Source organism: Salvia hispanica, chromosome 3 (assembly GCF_023119035.1).
Source record: "Salvia hispanica cultivar TCC Black 2014 chromosome 3, UniMelb_Shisp_WGS_1.0, whole genome shotgun sequence".
Classification (NCBI taxonomy): domain Eukaryota; kingdom Viridiplantae; phylum Streptophyta; class Magnoliopsida; order Lamiales; family Lamiaceae; genus Salvia; species Salvia hispanica.
Window position 1 is genome coordinate 21,003,782 of NC_062967.1, and position 20,047 is coordinate 21,023,828.

The window sequence follows — 20,047 nt, forward strand, 5'->3', positions numbered from 1 at the left end:
GTAGATTAAAATTTGGGTGATTAAATGGACATCTCAATCTCTCAATGAATATGATTAAATGTACATCTCCATCTCTCATAATTCATTGATGTTTTTAAAGCTTTCGCCTTCCATGTCTATTCATAACAAGTGATACTATAACAATCCCAAGCTTGGGAAAAGAATGGGATAATACTTAATTAGTTCATATTCAATTTAATCACTTTTCTTAAATATTAGTATATTTTTATGCAAAACATTATACAAATAAAAATTTAGGCAGACTCTCAACCTTTAGATATAATAAAACCATAAATCATGGAATACATTTCATATATAAAAAGAATACGAAAAGGTCAACACATCTACAACTATGAACATAAACATAAATTTGAGGAGGATGAGTGGTCAGGACAGATTTTATTACTTTTTAGGAATTAAATTTATATTTTGTTACCATTCCGTTGTGTAGAAAAGAGGCATAAAATAGGATCAAAATATATGATACGAAATTTGGAATTAAAATGGTGGACAGAAGAGGCCTAGCACCGATTGGCTTCCCAGTCATATTCCAACCTAGTGACTCTTTTAACTCATATTTTCATACACTTTTTACACACTCAATACATCCATATTCCATCAAAGAGCTTTTGGATTGTTCAAGCAATAAGGATTGAGATTTCAAGGAAAACCAAGACAACTGATTCATCCACATGGATTTATCTAGTTTATTCTATGTGTTCTCTTTTATCCTTTTAAAGCTTATGGCTATAGATAGGTAAACTCATTGAGTTTCTAGTTTGAGAGTACTTGACTTAATATGTTTTTAATTATTTATTTAATTCCTAATTCTGTTTTTTAATAGTTCCTTTCTAAAAAAACCTACTATGTGACAAATGATTGAATGTTTTAATTATTTGGCTAATAATTGAATGTATTGTTATGTTTTTACAAAATTCGAGAGATGGAAATATCCATGAACATAGAAAATATTAACAATAAGTCATTAAAAACCAAGGATTTTTTAGACTAATTGTTTGAGGACATGGGGAATCTTAGAAACTTATGTTAGAATTGTGACAGTTCTAGTAAAGCAGGAATTACCATTGGAATGTTGATATTGGAACACAATATCAACACAACATCAATCATTGACTACCGTTGAAATTCTGTTGACATTTTCCTGTTGATACTTTTTTGTGATATGTTGACATTTTTCAATAGTCTAGATCAGAGTTTTGAGTTTGTACAATATTTAGAGTTTTCATTTAATCACATTCCTGATTTATAATCTAAATTACTATATCAAGAGTCAAGAAAATCAATACTCTTGAATACCATTTCTCTAATTCAAACTTTATAAATTTAATTTATGCTATTTTACTTATTTGTTTTAGTAAAATCAAACCAACTCTAAAACTAGTAGCTCAAATAGGGGTTCAAACTACTTATTTTACTCTAAAACTACTTATTTTACTTATTTGTTGCAGTAATGATACTCGTATTAATTTTTGCTATACTATAATTGCAGTATCCACTTACAAATAAATATTAATGCTAACAAAAAGTGTAATAACAAGCCCATTGAGTAGGACAGGCACATTGTGGCTAGCTCATACCAAACAATGGGAGAAACCAAGAGAGCAAAGGCTGGACGGAACCATAGTGGGTCTCCCTCATATCTAAGTAGACATACGTATTCAAATATGATAAGCATAAGTATATACGAAAATAACATCAAACTCTCATATCACAATGATGTATCTGAGGCCACTCACTATTAAGAGGGAATATGCACCTCCATTTTTATTTTTACAATATTATTAGTTTATTAGTATATTATTTCTTTTGCAAGTAGTTGTTTTTGTTTTCTCTCTTTATCTTTTCTACTATCTCTTTCTATTTTATCCCCTCTACTTAAATTAATAAGAAGTAGTAGTATCATCTTTGTAAATTCCGTGCCAAAAAAAAAGTTAATCACATTCAGCGGAGGGAGTACAATTTTATATATACATCTATTTAGCATAGCTCAACACTAATTTGTATGAGAGAGATAATGCTATAGCTCATTACTAATACTAGCTCGTAATTTTTCAGTTGACGATAACTACATGAGGAATTCAAACTTGGAGCAGGACCTTGTCTGTGGTGGGGCCACGGAACAATTTCTTAATATCAATGGAAGTAAATTCGTCGATTTTCATTTGCTTAATATATTAATGTGCGATATGCTTATTTTAATTAATTAAATTCATCTTGCTATGTATGACTTATGACATAAAATGTTACCCTACATTTTATTTTAAATTTAGGTGAAAATTGAATAATTCTCCCAAGAAAGATTAAGTATTTTGTTCAATAGATTTCACATCTTCATCATTTTTCAGTTTAATGTGTTTATAAAAACAATTGATTAACTGCATGAGGTATGTATGAAATTGATTAAATTCATATCTTGCTTCAATCGTAAAGATGATTTCTTTCCTTTTGACAAGGAAAATGTCTTCAGCCTGTCACAATTTGTCCTTTCGAATTTCCAACTATTGGCTAGATGGTTCTTGAGTGTCACTTTAATACATTCATTGAAGATTTGAAAAGTTTACAAATTTCCACGATTTACTTCACTTTGATTAAATTTGTTGAAAGAAAACGAGATGTTGCTTAATTATCCTTTTTCAATTACGCATTACGATATGAAATTACTTTTTATTATTAATTTTGTTGCTAGTGCAGTCTGCAAGTGTAGAGAGTGTTTTTGTAAAATGTCGTTTGTGATTAGTTAGTTGAGAAATAGCAGTACTAAATTTTTGAAATTTTTTTTGTCACTTTGTAAAATGAAAACCCGCTAAAAATAAATTAAATGTTATGTAGTAATTTTTTTTTTTTTTCTCTTTTGAAAACTCCTTCCCTCCTGGTCTAATTGAGACATTTTTATTTTATCACAAGATTTAAGGTAGTGGTGTTTACTTGATTAAATTATTGATAATAAAATAAAAGAGATAACAAATTAAGAAACAGAAAGAGATAATAAAATAAGAGTGAGAATAAAATAGGAAAAAGAAAGAAATAATAAAGTAGGAGAGGGCATAAAATTAGAGAGATAAAAGGATAAAGTAAGAAAAGAGAGTGAATTAATAATTGTCAAAAGAGGAAACGTCTCACTTAGGTTGAGATGTACCAAAAAGGAAAATTTCCCGCTTAGGCTCGTACAAAGGGAGTACATGACTTTAAGATTGATCAATTTTTCTAATTTCTAAATATATTACTTTTAGTAGTATTTTTTAGTTTTAGTGTGTTATAACTTATATACTCCCTTCATCCCATAGAAATAGGTTGCTCATACTTATAGTCCATATTTATTTATGGAAACATTTTTTTCTTTTTTTTTTTACTTTATCATTTATCAGTCTTACTATCCACTATATTATTTTAACTACTTTTTCTCATTCCCTCTTTATTTTATCAATTATACGTTAAACTTGTATCATCTTCGTAACATATTTCTATGGGACAGAGGGAGTAATTAATTATTTGTTGCCACCTCTTAATAAAAGTTTTTATATACACGACTAACAGTCTCCTAGCTCGATAATCAAATTTGAAGTTAGAATAGCTTTAAGTGGTCACATGTATATATTGATTTGGAGGACAAACATCCATGGATATATTACCTGTAAATATCGACAAAAAATGAGGCCATGTATGGGCCCAATGGGCCTAGAGACAAGCGAAGACAGCTAGGTAAGCTCACGCTTGGGTGAGGGCCCAAAAATTGTCGAGGTCAAAGAGCCACGACTCCTGAATCCAATGCCACACGTGCTGGTGTCTACTGTCTTGTCGCTGCCACACAACAAGTGCTGGTGTCCACTCACTGTCTTGTCACCGCCACACACGTGTGAGATCACTTCTTCTTCTAACATTTTTCAATTTTTGATTACGCAAAGTTGATCGTCAAATAGTATTCCACAACAATAATGTTTGACTCCATCTTTCATACTTATCACTTGGAGTTGAATACAACTAATAATTCAAATTCGTATGGATTTTAAAACTAGCTTAGTAGTAAGCGCATCCAGAGTGGACTCCAAACCAAGTTTATAGCAACCAATATTCTATTTGTGAGTTAATTACATACACTACTACAGCTAAGAATATTTTCTAATGCAATTAAAAATGCTACGTAATTTGTTTTAAAATATACCATTAATGCTTAAAAAATACTTTTATAGTTGGTTTGTCAACTAATATTAGAAGACGAGGTCGTTCACAAATAGCAAAAGATTAAGTTAATTTATCCTCAATTATGAACGTTTTCTTTTGCATCCTAGATTTATTTTTAAAAATTTTCCTATATAAGTAGTTGCGTCTCTATTTTGTGTCCTTAGATGATACTTCCTTGTCGCATAAAAATATGTTTATTTAAAATGACACGAGAATTAATGCCAAAACATGTGATAATAAATTTCTTCTCATAAATTGGAAAGGTAGGAAATTTAGAATATAAGCGGTTAGAAACATAATTTGATACGCCCTAACACATCTTTAATACCATATCATATTGTATACCACCATACACCATTCTGAGAGCATTATCAATACTCAACAAACGCGTCAAAAATACCAAAATGTATAATATAATATAAGAATATAATTCATATGTACTGCACTCAAAACGATTCCAAACTAGCCGTCACACGACCCGTGTGACGTGTTCAGAGCTTCATTTCCTCATGTGTTTCGCCCCAAGTATAAAATACACTCTATCATGATTTCTTCTTTTTGAAATTGTATAAACCCTAAACCTCCTTTAAGAGTTTCTCTCATGTGTTTGGTTGAGTTTATGTATGAAATTCATGTTAAATTGATTTATTTTTAATTTGTTTATGTAAAAGCATGCTTGCTAGTTATTTGTTTCTACTTAATGAAGTCAGTTTAGGTGGATTTCGTTGGTAACGATTGCCTTTGGTTTACTTGCTTGCATAGCATAAGTTGTCAAACTTAAAAGAGATCCTCTAGTTCTAACACTCTTCTCCATCTCTCTAACATTTTGTTTAACTTGTGTGGGGTTGACTACCATTTGTTGGTTTATTGGTTGAGTAAATGAAAGGACAAATATTGGGGATTCCAACTAATGAGTTAATGTTAAAGTTCTGGACAAATCTTCTTTTGTTTTGAAGTTAAAAGTAAAAAAGAAAAATTAAACCTTGATACATTAATAATTTCTCAACTTCATAAAGTTGATAACAATTTCTTAGATATTTAATCAATGAAATCATTGATTATAAGTCATTAGAAAGATATAAATTGGATGACTTTGATTATCAGGCTTCCATTTTGGCCCATATTATTAGGTCACTAACATATTAAATGTATCATTATCATTAGTATTTTCTACGAAATACGGAGTATATTACTAATATTGTCCATCTGTTCTATTGAATAGGAAATGTTTGCTTTCCCGCACTATATTTTATGTATGTAGTGTTGTTTTGTGAGTAATTAATGAAAAGAGAATAAACTTAAGAGAGAGCGAAGCAATAGAAATATTGGTATTTTCATTTTAGAAAATATTTTAAATTTAATAGGACAACCCAAAAAAGAAAATATTTTATTTTTAATTGGACAGAGAGAGTATATAATTCATTGAAAATTATCTTAAAATGAAAACTTAATAACATATTAATTAACATTATAAATTATAATATATCAGTAATAACGGATATAATTTATATCACCAAAGTTCTCATATTGAGATTATTGTCAACTAAACCTGTCCATATTAGCACAAAACATATAAGAATTCCTTTTACCCTACTACACTCTCACGCGCATGACATGTGTCCTCATTGTTTGGAGTAGTAATATACTCCCTCCGTCCCAAAAAAATATGCATTCTTTCGTTTTTAGCTCATCTCACAAGAATATATATTTTCTAATTTTGGAAAGTCTTTTCTCTCTAATTAGGTGGGATTCATTCTCCACTAACAATGCTTTAATTATTTTTTCTCTCTATCTCTTTCTTATTTTACCCATTTTATATTAAAATCCGCGTCGAACCCAAAGTGCATATGCTTTGAAGACGGAGGGAGTAGGATTTATCGTAACTATAAATAAAATAGAATTAAATAACTACAATTCAATATTCTTTCAAATTAAATGAATTAGTATGGATAAAGTTGACATCCGACCTATTTTAAAGTAATTTTAACACTTTTCATTTATCATTTGAAATGTAGTTATTATTTTATTATAAGTATATAATATTCTGATCTTCGTTAGATGTTCCATATTTTCTGTTGTTCCATATTTTCTTTACGTTCAAAATAAATTAAATATTTCATTTTATTTTTATTATTTTGATAACTGGATCCTGCATTTCCGTAACTTATTCTAGTCAAAATTATTAAGTAGGGTTCACATTCTATTAATTTTTGCCTTCCACGTTTTTAGTAATACTCCCTCCGTCCCTGAAAGTTTGTCCCATTTTCCATTTCCGTCCATCCCACAAAATTTGTCCATTTCATTTTTTATCATTTTTTGTAGTGGACCTCATATTCCACTAACTCATTCCTACTCACATTTTATTATAAAACTAATATACAAAAATAAGACTCACATTTCACTAACTTTTTCAACTCACTTTTCATTACATTTCTTAAAAACTGTGTCGAGTCAAAATGCGATAATATTTGGGGGACAAAGGGAGTATGAAATAATTTTTTAAAATTTACAACTATTAAATATATATTTATTGAAGACAGGAGGGAACATTATTCTAGTTTGAAAAAAAATAAAGTAAAGCACCACACAATCAACTCAACGATATTTTATCTTTGACCAATTGTCAGTAGATGGATACAGTTGTTTTGATTAATGCCTATAAATTTTATAGATATTACAGGGTTTAGTTTAATATTTTTAATAATATCATGTAAATAACACAACAAAGATTGCTTCACAGCTACCCTAATCATGGGCCAAAGCTACAGCAAATGTGACAACACCACGTGATCTTTTTTTGGCAAATATACCCGGGATTTTGGTGGATATGTTCCTTGCTTACCTATATAAAATAATGTGTTATAGAGAAATAATGTAAATATTTTGCAATAATTTTTCGAATAACAGCGACGTGCCTTTTCAAATATAGATATAAATGTATTTCCACTTAAAGAAACTAGTTGTTTGGAACCTTATAAAAAGCTGTGGTGCTAATTGATTTTAATAATTACAATGATATTATGGATAAGCGTCGACACACAATCGAGAAAATTATCCAACTTTTCTTAAAAATTTCGAGAAGAAAAAAAAACTAGTATGTTAATACTTGATTTTAAACCTATATGGATGGTGGTTATTGCTATGCATCGTAATATGAAATTTAGCATAAAAATAAGCTATGTTAATACTTGATATAAAATCAAGTATTAAAAACTCCCATGAATTAAAAAAGAACTCTACCATGGAAAACCAAATATTAAAATCTACCGTGATATAAAATCTAGTATTACAAAAGAACTATACCATGAATAAAAAACTCCCATGAATAAAAACTCAACATGGAGCTGGGGTTTTTCATCTTTTCTGATGTCATTTCTTGATTTCCTCGACTTTTTATTGTAAGTTAGTATTCTTTGATTATTTTTAATCGATGCTGATTTAGCAGTGGTGGTGGTTTGTAGCGTTTTTGTTCATTATTAGGAAAACAAGATCATATACTTAGACATGTCATGTAAAATTCTTATTTTACATAGGTTCTCACAGATTTTTCTAGCTTGTTATTCTTTGATTATTTTTTACTGATGCTAATTTTTCCAAGATTGAACTCACCACGTGGTGATGGTTTGTAGCGTTTTTTTGTTCATTATTAGGAAAACAAGAGCATAATGATAATTTACCTAGATATATTATGTAAAATTCTTTTTTACATAGGTTGTACACGAACCAAGCCTCTCGCATACTTTACTATGCGTGCTTAAGAAAATCTTGTGAATACGCTCATTAAGTGATTTAACTTGGATTTACAAAATTACTAAACAAATATAATTATATTTTTTTCTTTATTAAGTAGTAGTAGTAAACTTGTATTCGTATGTAACTACATTAATCTATCGTAAGTAACCAATGAGTATATTTTGTTTTGAAGCTCGCTAGTCTCAAGGTATTCGATAAACAAAATACGGAACTCAATTCAATACCAAATGGACCAAGCTTGATCATGACGATACTAATGGTCAACTATACCTCCTTGCCAATATCAAGTTTAATACATGCACTAAAATGAGTGTGAGAAAAATGTAGAATCCTAAATTTCAATATAATGAATGGAGAGTTTTTACAGCGCAGTTGATGTAAATGTCAACATCGGCGTCAACGTCGCTGTTGGGTTTACTGTCTCCTAAAAGCAAAACTCACTCTCGCTATCGATACTTTAATTCTGATCAATAGCATTCGTACCCCTCACTTTCACCATTATTGCAGATGAGGCTGATCATAACACTTCTCAGTGCAAATTATTATGTTTGACTATATATATATATATATATATATATATATATATATATATATATATATATATATATATATATGTATCATGTCTATTCGTGTTTCTTTTTGTTTGAGTTTATAAATGTTAAACATGTTACAACTGTTTATCTGGCCAATTGAAATGTAAATTTTATGTATTGTAGAGTAATATGTTTGGCTAACTATTTGTTAATCTTATTGCTTGGTTCTCAATTCTCATTGTAGAGTAATATGTTTGATTAACTATTTATTACTATATCTTATTATAACCCTTTTTTCTCATTAGTTCTCTCTCTTTTCGATATATTTTTAGATAATCCTTCTTTTCATGAGGCATTTTATAGGTGTGAATGACTCTTTTGTATGTGTATACGTAGTATTGTTGAATTGTTTATAGAGTATGAATAACAGGCTAGGTATGACGATTTATTGAGAGAAAATAACAATTTGATCAATTCGATCTAATATTTAATGATTGAAGAAAGTGTGGCAAGATAAGGTTGTGGAAGAAATGTGTACAGACAGTTCTTACCTGCATGAACTTTCTTATTTGATAAAATATTAAATTTTTTCCTGCTTACTGATAGTCTGATATTGTCTTCTTTTTTTTTAAATGTCTACTTCAAAGCTCAAGTTTCTTTGTTGGAGTGTTCACTTGGTGATGGTCGTATTACATTTTATCCATATTCTTGTATTTGTTTCTAATTCTGATTATTATTTTAAATGATTTGGTGCTTATTAATCACATAATTACATAACTAAATCAATTCATGCATTAATCACATAAATCGTATCGTAGAATTTAGGAACTGAATTCACTCACTCTTTGATTCTGTCATATGAACTTGATCTCAACCACGGATCTTCTGATCTATTCACTCGACCCAGAACTGACCTTTGTGTCGGCATAGCTCGTCAATTCCTCAGGATTCGAACAAGATTGAAGACAGAGAGACCTAGAGAATAAACACCAAAGATATAATATTGATTGTCCGTCCAAAAACCAAAATTACGAGTAAAATGAGACTTCCTCTTAATAATATCATTTCTCGTGTTGAAGATAGAAATATCCATTAATTAATATTCGAGTATGCTATCTGACTTAGAGCGGTAATGTTTAGAAATTCCTTTTTATTACTCATGGAATAAATTCCATATTGGCTAGGTTCAGAATAATAAAACTTCTTCTCTGGACTCTCCAGCGCACATTGCATTGCAATAACACTACTAGCACCTACTAGATAATATTGACCACTACCCAATTTACCAGAATTATTGGATAACGAAAGACCCTCACCATTTGATAAATCAAATTAGTTGTCAAATATTATCGTATGCTCAATGTTATGTCAACAATGGTTAAGAAATGATAAATCGACCGAGATCTCGTCTTTCAGTAAATAGCACGAAAGACTTATCTCACCGTTAGATCCATTCAGTGTTATACCACACTGATGTCATCATTTCCTAAGGTGAGGAAATATTAGGACTGGCGTCGCAACCTTTTACGATAGATGGTCAAAGTATCTAGGTTGTGAAACAATTTTCGTTTTACAAGAACTGACAAGTTACCTACTGTGAACGCAACTCACAACTTGTCTACTATGCAAAAGTCTTACACTCATTTTGCATATCCTATACACTAAAATATTAAACATACTTCATAAATACATAAGCATAACACATTGAAACAAAATACTCATTCTCATAAATATAGTCACAAATGGGTAAATAATTTATTACATATACGCGCATTCAAAATACACTAGTATACAAACTCTAACACAATATTGATAAATAATTTATTTACTTTAACTAATAATTCAAGTGTATTTATGACGCAGAAACGTATGGAGAATGACTGAACTGGTAAATAAAGAACTCAGACTAATTGAGAACTTCAGAGTATAAAACTCAATGTAAAATTAATAATCAAAAGTCAGTATTTTAAGTTCAACAATGAGACCTTTATATAGTCAAAGGAAACTCTTAAAATTATGGAAACTAAAACTAAAAGGAAAATAACTAAAAGGAAAATGAGCAAAATAGGAAAACCTAATTTATAGAAGGAAAAACAATTACTCCTAATATTTTTTCATCTACTAATTTTATTAACAAGGAAATAAATAAAACTTAAAATATAATTTGCTTAGCTTTTAAATCTTATCTTCTATTACTGCATCATACTGCTTGCCGTCCAGATTTTAAAACATTGATTAAAACATTGATCATTAACTCATACTCCTACTAAGATTTGGTTGGTATATCGATCATATGAAGGCAAGTTAAGTTAGACAACGAAAGATTAGTTTTTTCTTTAAAAAATGTTCACATTGCAAAATAAAAATTAAATTTATATTGCATTCAATTGCGTATTCGTACAACTAGGAAAAAGAATAAAGGAATAAAGCAAATCAAACTACCAATAATAAGCGTGATGCAAAACGTAAGAGTATCTCCAATGCAAATAGGCCAGTTATAGGCCAGCCACTCTCTCTCCCTGCCATATCAGCAGCACCAAAAATTCACCTGTCACATCAGATTTAGGTTAGCCATAGGCCAGCCGCAATAAAAATAATTCAAAATATACTACATTTACGGAATTAAAATTACGATTAAATTACCGAATTAAATTTACGAGACATATACGGAAAAATTCATTAACTTTATTTAAATAAAAAAAATTACATAATAAAAAAAATCTGGGCTTCCACACACGAGCCACCACCCCACTCTACTCCTCACTAATTTATTAAAAAAATACATTAACAAATATTAGTATGCCTTGCAATGTTAGTACAGAAATTTAGAGATAGAGAAAATCGCGTTTATATAGTTTTTCAAAAATTAAAAAAGAATTAAAAAAATTAAAAAAAAGAATTAAAAAAAATTAAAAAATAGTACTGGCCGATCGGCACGCCACAATGCCGGCCTGCGCATCGGCCAGCCCACGCCGAAATTTTAGCCGATTTCCCGCTGGCCGCCTCCAATGGTTCGGCTAGCCGATCGGCTAGCGCCGCGAATCGGCTAGCCGGTCTCTAGCCGACCCATTGGAGATGCTCTAAATGAAAAAAAAAACTATGTAAATTAATGTTGAAATTTCATTTCTACACCCAAACAAACGCTATGTAGCCTCTAATTTGCGCAGATTCAGCAATCAATATCTTTTTCTTTTTCTGGAAAAAGAAAAAGTTTTTGTTTTCTGTTGCAACTTTCTGCAGAGGCAAACAGGGGAACAATTTCTGAAAAAATCATCATTTTCTCTAATTGATTATGGTAGTACTGTTTTTTCCCTCAAGTCCCTGTCTCCTATTTAACTAAATCAACGCAAAACTTGTTTTACTTAATTGGAATAAAAATAGAGAAATATTTTTACGCTTCAGTTCAACTGAAAATGTGATATTGAATTGCTAGATTGATATGGATGATGGGACAAAATATCCTTACCTTTTCTACTTTGTTTTCAAAATAATATTTTGAGGTTTTGATATCACTGATATGGTATTTCTGCCATATATTGGAGACCATGTGCGACAACTTACAAATCGTTATACCACTGAATCGTAGAATACAAATATACTTGATACATAAAATTCTTTTACTATTATGTGTGACGAATAAAAAACTTAATTAGGATACAAGTAATTTGAATTCAATTATTATGTGAGTGGTGATAATTACTTATAACAAAAAAAGCGAATGTAAAGATAAATACGTGAAATAGACTAATAATGCAAGGCCTAATGTTAGCTTTGATGTTGTCTTCATGAGTTAACGTGGTTTGTATGGGATGCATTAACCTAACAAGCCGCTTAAAATAATCTAGAAACATATAACTCAATTTGGACCAATAAATAGGATGAGTCAGATTCATCCCGAAAACATATCATTCTTGGGCTGGATAGTATCATTCTATAACTTAAAAGCATATCATTCAATCGATATACCGGTACACCAGCGTCTGTATATATCGACGATTCGGTATGTCGGTATATACTGGTATATCGAAGATTTGATGTACCGCAGTATAGGATATCTAATACAGTTACCATTAACGCCCAATTCATTCGAGGTATTTTTTCGGTACGGTAAGTTTGGTATTCCGATATTTTGGTATAATTCCCCCACCTCTAATCGTTCTTATTTGCATTCAATATTATTTTGTACCGAAGTATTATTTTATACTGTTAAGCAATGGCATGTTACTTATATTGAAATCATTTTACATCAAAATTAGTATCATACTCCCTCCGTCCTATAAAAAAGAGACTTTTGTCATTTTAGTCCGTCTTATAAAAATAATTCATTTTTATTATTGGTAACTTTTTTTAAGGAAGTGTGCCCCATTCTCCATTAATAATACTCCAATTATTTTTCTTTCTATCTGTCTTATTACTTTACAAATTATGCATTAAAACTCATGTCGTCCCAACAGTCTAGCAAATGGAGTATTCTCTACTGAGCAACATAATTTTTGTACTGAACATAGTATCATTTTGTTAAGACACACGATATTATTATCACACAAAAACAATATCAATGTGTCTATGTTACAATAATCGTATTTTCAGTCTTTGGTATAATACTATGTGATTGGTATTTTGTTAGAATCATCACAAAAAAGTTATTTAAATTAAAAAGCTATGAGAAATTCAAATTTTCAATTACTTTAGTAGAGAGAAATTGATATTCAAAGTTAATATGAAAGGAATAACCGTCGCGACCACATAAGTCAGATGTCAAAATTTGCCATTTTCATTTAAAAATTAAAAGAAAAAGAGAAATTCATTTTAGCCACTTAATCACAAGAGTACGCCGTTCAATTATTAGAGCATCCTTAACCCTGGCCCGGATTTGGGCCGCAAGTCCCCTCCACATCATCATTCCCTCAAATTAGGGGTTACAGGCCACAACTCCATTAACACCGCAGGCCACAACTCCATTAACACCTCGGGCCACAACTCAGGCCACAACTATTCATTTCACAACATATTTTAATCGTAAAATAGAATACGTTGAACAATTAAAACCGGGAAAATTCATTATTCAGTCAGAAAATAGGAAAAGAAAATTACAAATCCTAGAAAAAAAAATTACCAATACTAGGGAAAGAAAATTACCAAACCTAGAAAAAAGAAAATTACAAATCCTAGAAAAAAGAACTACTTTTTCTTCATTTGTGCGCGAAGGTATTCGATCATCTCACGGTGCAATTCGAGCTCGTACTCCAACATTCTCGAGGTATCCCTCGATGTCAACTCCGTCAGCTGGCCCATCCGCAACGTAATACTCATATCCGACATAGAGTCTGATATCTTGTCCAAGGAAGGATTGGGTGGCGGCGGCGGCATAGCGGAGTAGCTCGCAGTTGCCTTCCCCTTTGCTTTCCTCTTTGCCGCCTTTGTGTCCATCGGACGGCTTTCAATACCAGGAGATGAGAGGAAGAAGTCATCGTCTATCACGTTGAGGTCGATTGGCGGACCTCCTTCGCTCGAAGTGTAGTGTCCGGCGGCGACTTTGGTTCTCTTCGACGCCGCTTCAGCCCCACCAGTGTACTTCGGGCTCTTCTCGACAAGCTTCCAAACGTCAAAGTACTTGAAGTGCTTCTTCCCGTCAGCGAAGTAATCTTCCTTGGCCTTGTCCACAAGGTCCATCTCGCTGTGCCCGCTCGACCACATCCGGACTACATTAGTCCACTTGCCATTCCACTTGTTAATCTCCTTCTGCACCCGACCCCAATGCTTGCGTAGCTTCACGTAGGTACGCTCGAACGAGCCTTCGGGTCGACCAGCGTTGTACTTATCCGCAATCCGCTGCCAGAACACTTTGCCGCTTTGCTGGTTGCCGATCACAGCGTCCTCGGAGACGTCGACATAGTTCTTGGTCAGCCACATTGTCTCCTGCGGACTGTACTTCTTCAGCCCATCCTCATCGGCAACCTTGCCCTTGCCCCTCCGTGGAGCTGGCTCCATATCGCTGATATTGTACTCATCAGTGCTAACTGGCGATTTCATGTCCACATTGGTAGGCAGCCCGGGACTAGGCGTTGCATCTGGATCGGGTGTCGGCGGCACTTGCCAGTTCTGGGAGTTCACGAAATCGTCCATCTGGCGTTGGTCGTTGTTAAACCAATCCATAGAACTCAAAAAGTCTTGAAATGCTAGAGGATTGAGAGTGAGAGTTTGTGTGGAAGAGTTATAAAAAATGAGCAAATATAGTGTATAAATAGAAAAACAAAAAAAAAAATTGAAATTTCGTGGTGACTTGCGGCCCGGCCCGAACGCAATTAACGCCGGGACGGGCCGCATCCGCTGCGGCACGGGCACGCATAACGCCGGCCGGGACGTGACTCGGGAGCGGCCCCGGGACGCAACTGCGTCCTCGGGACCGTCCCGGGCCGGGACGCACGGTGCTCCAACGCTGTTCTCGGGCCGGGACTCGCAATTTGCGGCCCGGCCCGCTTGCGTTATTGATGCTCTTAGTTACTCCTTATAGAAGATTTGAGTTATCATTTTATTACAATTATATATAGATAAATTTATTTATATATAATAAAGTCCATACAAATAATTTGATCAAGACACTCTTCACCACAAGGACACCCGCCGATCAGCCCCCCGCAGCACTGGCCGCCATGTTAGCATACACTCTATCAAAATGCACGCGTGGTCTGCATTGCGAGTCCTCTAAGTTTCCTAGTGTTGCAAATTTTTGGGATCAATTTCCTATACTTGGATAGTCAAACTTGTATCATCAATTTTGTTAAAGTCATGCCTATATGTTGTTTCGCCCTTTCTTTAACTCACATTGAGTTTTAATTGAAGTCACAATTAGCTACATAAATAAATCATTAACTTTGATCAAATTCTAATCAAACTCATAAAGTTTAATATATACGAAATATGTAATCACGAGTTTTTATTTTTCATAATTGTCTCTTGATGAAATTTTCCCACGATTAAGTTTATTACTTTGAATAAGGTGACCCGTACGCGCATTGGTTTTGATGAGATTACTGATTATATAATATTTGTTTGGTGGGATGATTTTGAATACATAAATATCGTGATTTATTATTTTGTTTCAAATCTTATTCTGACTTACTAAATTTAATTAAAATTCATTGATTTAAATAATTCTTTAAGCTAATTCAAAATAACAATAATTTAATAAACCTATTTTGACCAAACTAATTACGATACCTAATCCCAACAAATTTGAGTACAACTACAAGTACGCAAACAGTCTTTTAACATTTTTGTACTAGAAAATAAAGATTAGACTCTAAAATAAGAAATGAACACTTTTATTCAGTCAATCACATGGGCCCCTAGCTTTGTGTTGCTGTTTCCCTCTCCCCTTATCTGTTCTGTTTGCGGAAATAGAGATAAAGTGGAAACTCATTACTTTTAAATGCTATAATTACTACTCCCTACGTCATTTTATACAGTATGGACGTTTCTTTTCGGTATGAAATTTAAATGAATAATAAAGTAGAAAAGTAAACAGATTAGGAGATATTAAAGTAAGAGACACCAAAAAATGAAATGACTCAGCTACAATATAACAATCCAAAAATGAGATACGACTTAGAGTAATAGAGGACGGATAGAGTTCTATTAAGCTCAACAGCTAATTTTTGGATAGTAAGCGGAAGGATTATTCTAATTTGTTTATATTGGAAAGGTAATAATAAAGTTGGCTTTACTCTACATTGAATTAAAGAAGGCATAAAGTAGGCTTACTTTCCCAAATATGGTGGTATTTGAACTAATTAATTATATAGATTTTATTTACTTTCTATACTAGTATGATATGCCTAGTGTCTGATTGAGTTGAGTGGGAAGGAAGAAAACAAATTAATCCCCATAGATGATGAAGAAGAAAACATTCCTTGAAAAAGGATCTGTTTTTTCATTTTTACATGGCGGAAGATTCTACCATAATAAAACAGCGGTTAAAATGGTAACAAGGAGATTGAAAAGGATGAAAAATGATTGGTTAACCTAAATAGCATAATATTAAGTTGTACATCTCTACAAATGATGATGATGATGATGATGATGACAAAATTAAACAGTAGAGAGGCGCTCAACTCAATTATCCGTGCTCCATTGGCTGTGCGGCGCCGCTGCGGCGGTGAATTTGGGGCACTTTGGGCTGAAGAAGGAGGATTCCATCCTCGAGTTGAGAAGCTCGACGATGGGCGCGAACTTGACGCATCGCGGCGTCTTGTACTGATTGATCGACGCGCCGAGGCTGATGGCGTAGTCCATGAGCTTGTCGAACGTCCCTCCTTGGACAATCCTGATCTCGAGCGGGCCTATGGCCTCGTACGCGCGGTGCTGCCTGTACACCGAGTTCAGCGACTCCTCGACTGTTAGGCAGCAGTCCTCGAACACTGATGGTGGGATCGGGATCGACCTGTTGTGACTCAGCTCCCAGTATAGCACGTAGTGCCCTGGGATGCTGCTTGTGTCCGCGTAGCTTGTGTACTCGGTCAGTGATGCCCCGAACGGCTCCAGGTGGCCGACCGCGCTCATCACCGCGGCCTGCAGCTCCACCTCGTCGGTCTTGTCCGAGTCTATGCTCAGCACCACGTTCTTCCTGCAGATGAAGTTGAACTGCGGCGCCTTGTTCTTGAACCCGGCCACGCGCAGCACGTCACCCACTCTGTACCGGTACAGACCTGCATGATGAACTCAATCAGAACATAGGCTGTTGACATAGTTAGCCACTGATCGCACTACCTGCATAAGTTGTGACGACAAGCTCGTATTCTTGGCCATGCTTGACATGGGCGAGATCAACGAGCTCGTGCTGCTCCTTCTCGTTGAGGGAGACGGGGACAGCGATGGAGTTGGAGAGGCTGTCGTTGCGGTGGACGGGGAGGAACTCGAAATAGGCCATGGTGGGGATGAGGGTGTAAGAGACATCACTGGGCTTGCAGAGAGGATTGAGATTGACACCAAAGTAGCATTCCGAAGAGGCATACATTGTACAGACAAGGGGCAAACCATTGCTGTAGTAATCCAGGGTCGGAATGTACTGCGACATGGTCCCCGTCACGATAACGTCCACGTATTTCGTGTTAGGCCAGAGGCGGGTGATGATTCCCTGCCACGACCCTTTTTTACACTCGGACTCCACAAACTCGGCCAGCTTCGGGTCGGGTTTGAGGATCCGCATCACGGCCTCCCTCACTCCCTGATCCGTGATGAGGGAGTTGAGGGTCCCCGTGCGGATGTCGTGGCAGAGGAGGGCCCAGTGCTTCTCCAGGAAGCGGATGGCGCGGATGAAGCCGGAGGCGAAGACCGCGCCAACGCGGAGGACCTCGTTGTGCTGGCAGAGGCCGCAGAGCATTTGGGAGTACATGCTCTGGTAGGAGTCCGGGCAGAGAATGGCCTCGTTCGGGCTGGTGTAGTTCGTATAGGGATCGTAAGGCCGGTCCATGAAGTGGGAGCTCTTGTAGTAGCTCGTTAAAACCGGACGGGCGGGGAGGCCGCCCGGGGTCTTGCTCTCGCATTTTATGAATAAGAAATACATCCCCTTCCCCTTGTCTAGCCCCGGGACGAACTGGCTCATCACCGGCATCAGCAGGCTATACAGAAGCGATCTCCGACCGAGCTCCTCCTCGATCGTTGGCATCATTTTCCTCTCCCCGGCAGATGTTCCAGAGCTGCATCCAACAAAGACAATTGAATCACATGCAAGAATCATCATAAAGTAGGGAGCAGAGCTGTTGTTATCAGTGTGGTCCAATCTGATTTCTCTTTTTGAAACAGAAAAAAGTGGAAATTAAACAAGAGAAAAGTGAGGTGATTTGGGTTACCTAGTGAGGAACTCGGAGATGGGGCGGGAGCAGAGAATGGGGGAGGTGTCGCCGTTGGCGATACGGGTGATGTCGGGGAGAATGTCCTCGTAGGAGATGACGGGCAAGGTTTTCTTGAAAGTATCACGATCAGTGTGGCCGTTGAGGCCGTGCCTCATGAGGTACTCGACGTTGGCATTTCGGGAGAGGATTTCGGAAAGGACTTGCTGCTGAATTTGGTCGGGGTTGGAGGTTACATCCTCGATGAAGTCCAGCTTCTTCTTGTTGTTCTCGGCAACGCTGAAGCCGGACATCATCGGGTTCTGATCGGGTGCCTCAGGCATGGTATGTATGTATGAGTTAATGTAGTTTGTGATGGAGTGTGTGTGTGTGTGTGTGTGTGTGAGTCTGAGGTTGGGGTGGGAGAGGGAGGTTATATAGAGGGGGATGGGGAGGAAATGGGGCCCACATTGTTGCGTTCAAAAGTGCAAAGAAGCAAAATGGATGGATGGCTTGATTGTGAATATGGATAGGACTTTGTGGCAATTTGTTTTTCAGATATCACTCACTCACACGCTCAAATTTAATGGTTCATATAATTTGCATTCTGCCCATTTACTACCTTCCCACCAACTCATCTTTTTCTATATATGTATGTGTTTTTTGTTGTTTATAATTATTCATACACAAAATAGATTATATGTATAGAGTAAAAAGACAAGTGAAATTTGGTGGAATGCAATGGTTGTGAGGAAAGGGGTAGATGAAGATGAGGCTGAGTTGACCGGCAATACCCAGTAATCCCGCACATATAACATGCGTGCTTGTACTGCGGGTGTTTCTTCACAAGGCAGCAGCTTCGTTTCCCGGTTACCATAAAACCGGCTTCTTATACCAACAGATCGCAACGCAGTTGGCAGCACGGAGCTGTGGTGAATGTAGGTAACGGGTTCAAACCCCAACACCTTCCGGAAACTTTCAGCCTTAATCCGCAAACGCAATCGAGGGATTAGTCGGATTCCGCCAAAAATGAATTCAATACACATTTGGTTAAAAAAAAAAAACTTCTTACTCCATTATTTTTTTACTTCAGTTGTAACGGCTTTACACTACTCCTGCGTTTTGACAGCTGGCGCCCACATCACCCATCTAACACGTGTACGAATAGGAGCTTCTCTCCACCCGTTTCTGTTTCTTCATTCACCGTTTAATTCAACGCTACACACCTGTTTTCGTGCATCATTTTCTTCTATTTCAGCATCGTGTTTCACAGAAAAAAACTGATGAGTCAAAGATGATTATTGGTTTTATGTCGTTTAATGTGATATAGATAAAGGTTTTAAAAATTAAATCAAAAGACACATGATTAAGGTTGCAGTCGTCGTATAGAATTGTGATTTTGTATAGCCCCAAATTGGCAGTGCACCATGCTAACTGCCGCTGACAAACATGCATGTGACAACGCATTTCAGTTCCATCAAATTGAACTAATTCAGTTTTTGAAATATTCACACGTGCAGCCAAAGTTACATGAAAAGTAATCCTATTTCAAATTTCGATATGATAGATCTAGAATGTGAATGGAATAAAATTTCCAATTCATTTATTTACTTTGTATAGTGTTTTTGCATTTATTAACCATTCTTTGTCTACACACCTTTACCCTTTAACAAAATGAGGAGCACGGTGATTCGGATGATGACATTGTTCTTGATGATGACTTGACTTTTT

The 20,047-nt window shown here is 35.0% G+C and overlaps 2 protein-coding genes across 2 annotated transcripts; both read right to left on the bottom strand.

Moving 5' to 3' along the window:
* Positions 1–13,667: 13,667 nt before the first annotated feature.
* Positions 13,668–14,642, bottom strand: LOC125209562. The gene has a single exon (XM_048109160.1). It carries the CDS (start codon positions 14,640–14,642, stop codon positions 13,668–13,670), a length of 975 nt encoding a protein of 324 aa, XP_047965117.1.
* A 1,734-nt stretch (positions 14,643–16,376) lies between these two features.
* On the bottom strand, positions 16,377–18,707 carry LOC125210421 (indole-3-acetic acid-amido synthetase GH3.6). The gene is made up of 3 exons (XM_048109979.1): positions 18,338–18,707; positions 17,256–18,184; positions 16,377–17,194 (listed from the first exon to the last, which is right to left on the bottom strand). The coding sequence occupies exons 1-3, from the start codon at positions 18,658–18,660 to the stop codon at positions 16,602–16,604; spliced, it is 1,845 nt and encodes a 614-aa protein (XP_047965936.1). The 5' UTR covers positions 18,661–18,707; the 3' UTR covers positions 16,377–16,601.
* Positions 18,708–20,047: the final 1,340 nt, after the last annotated feature.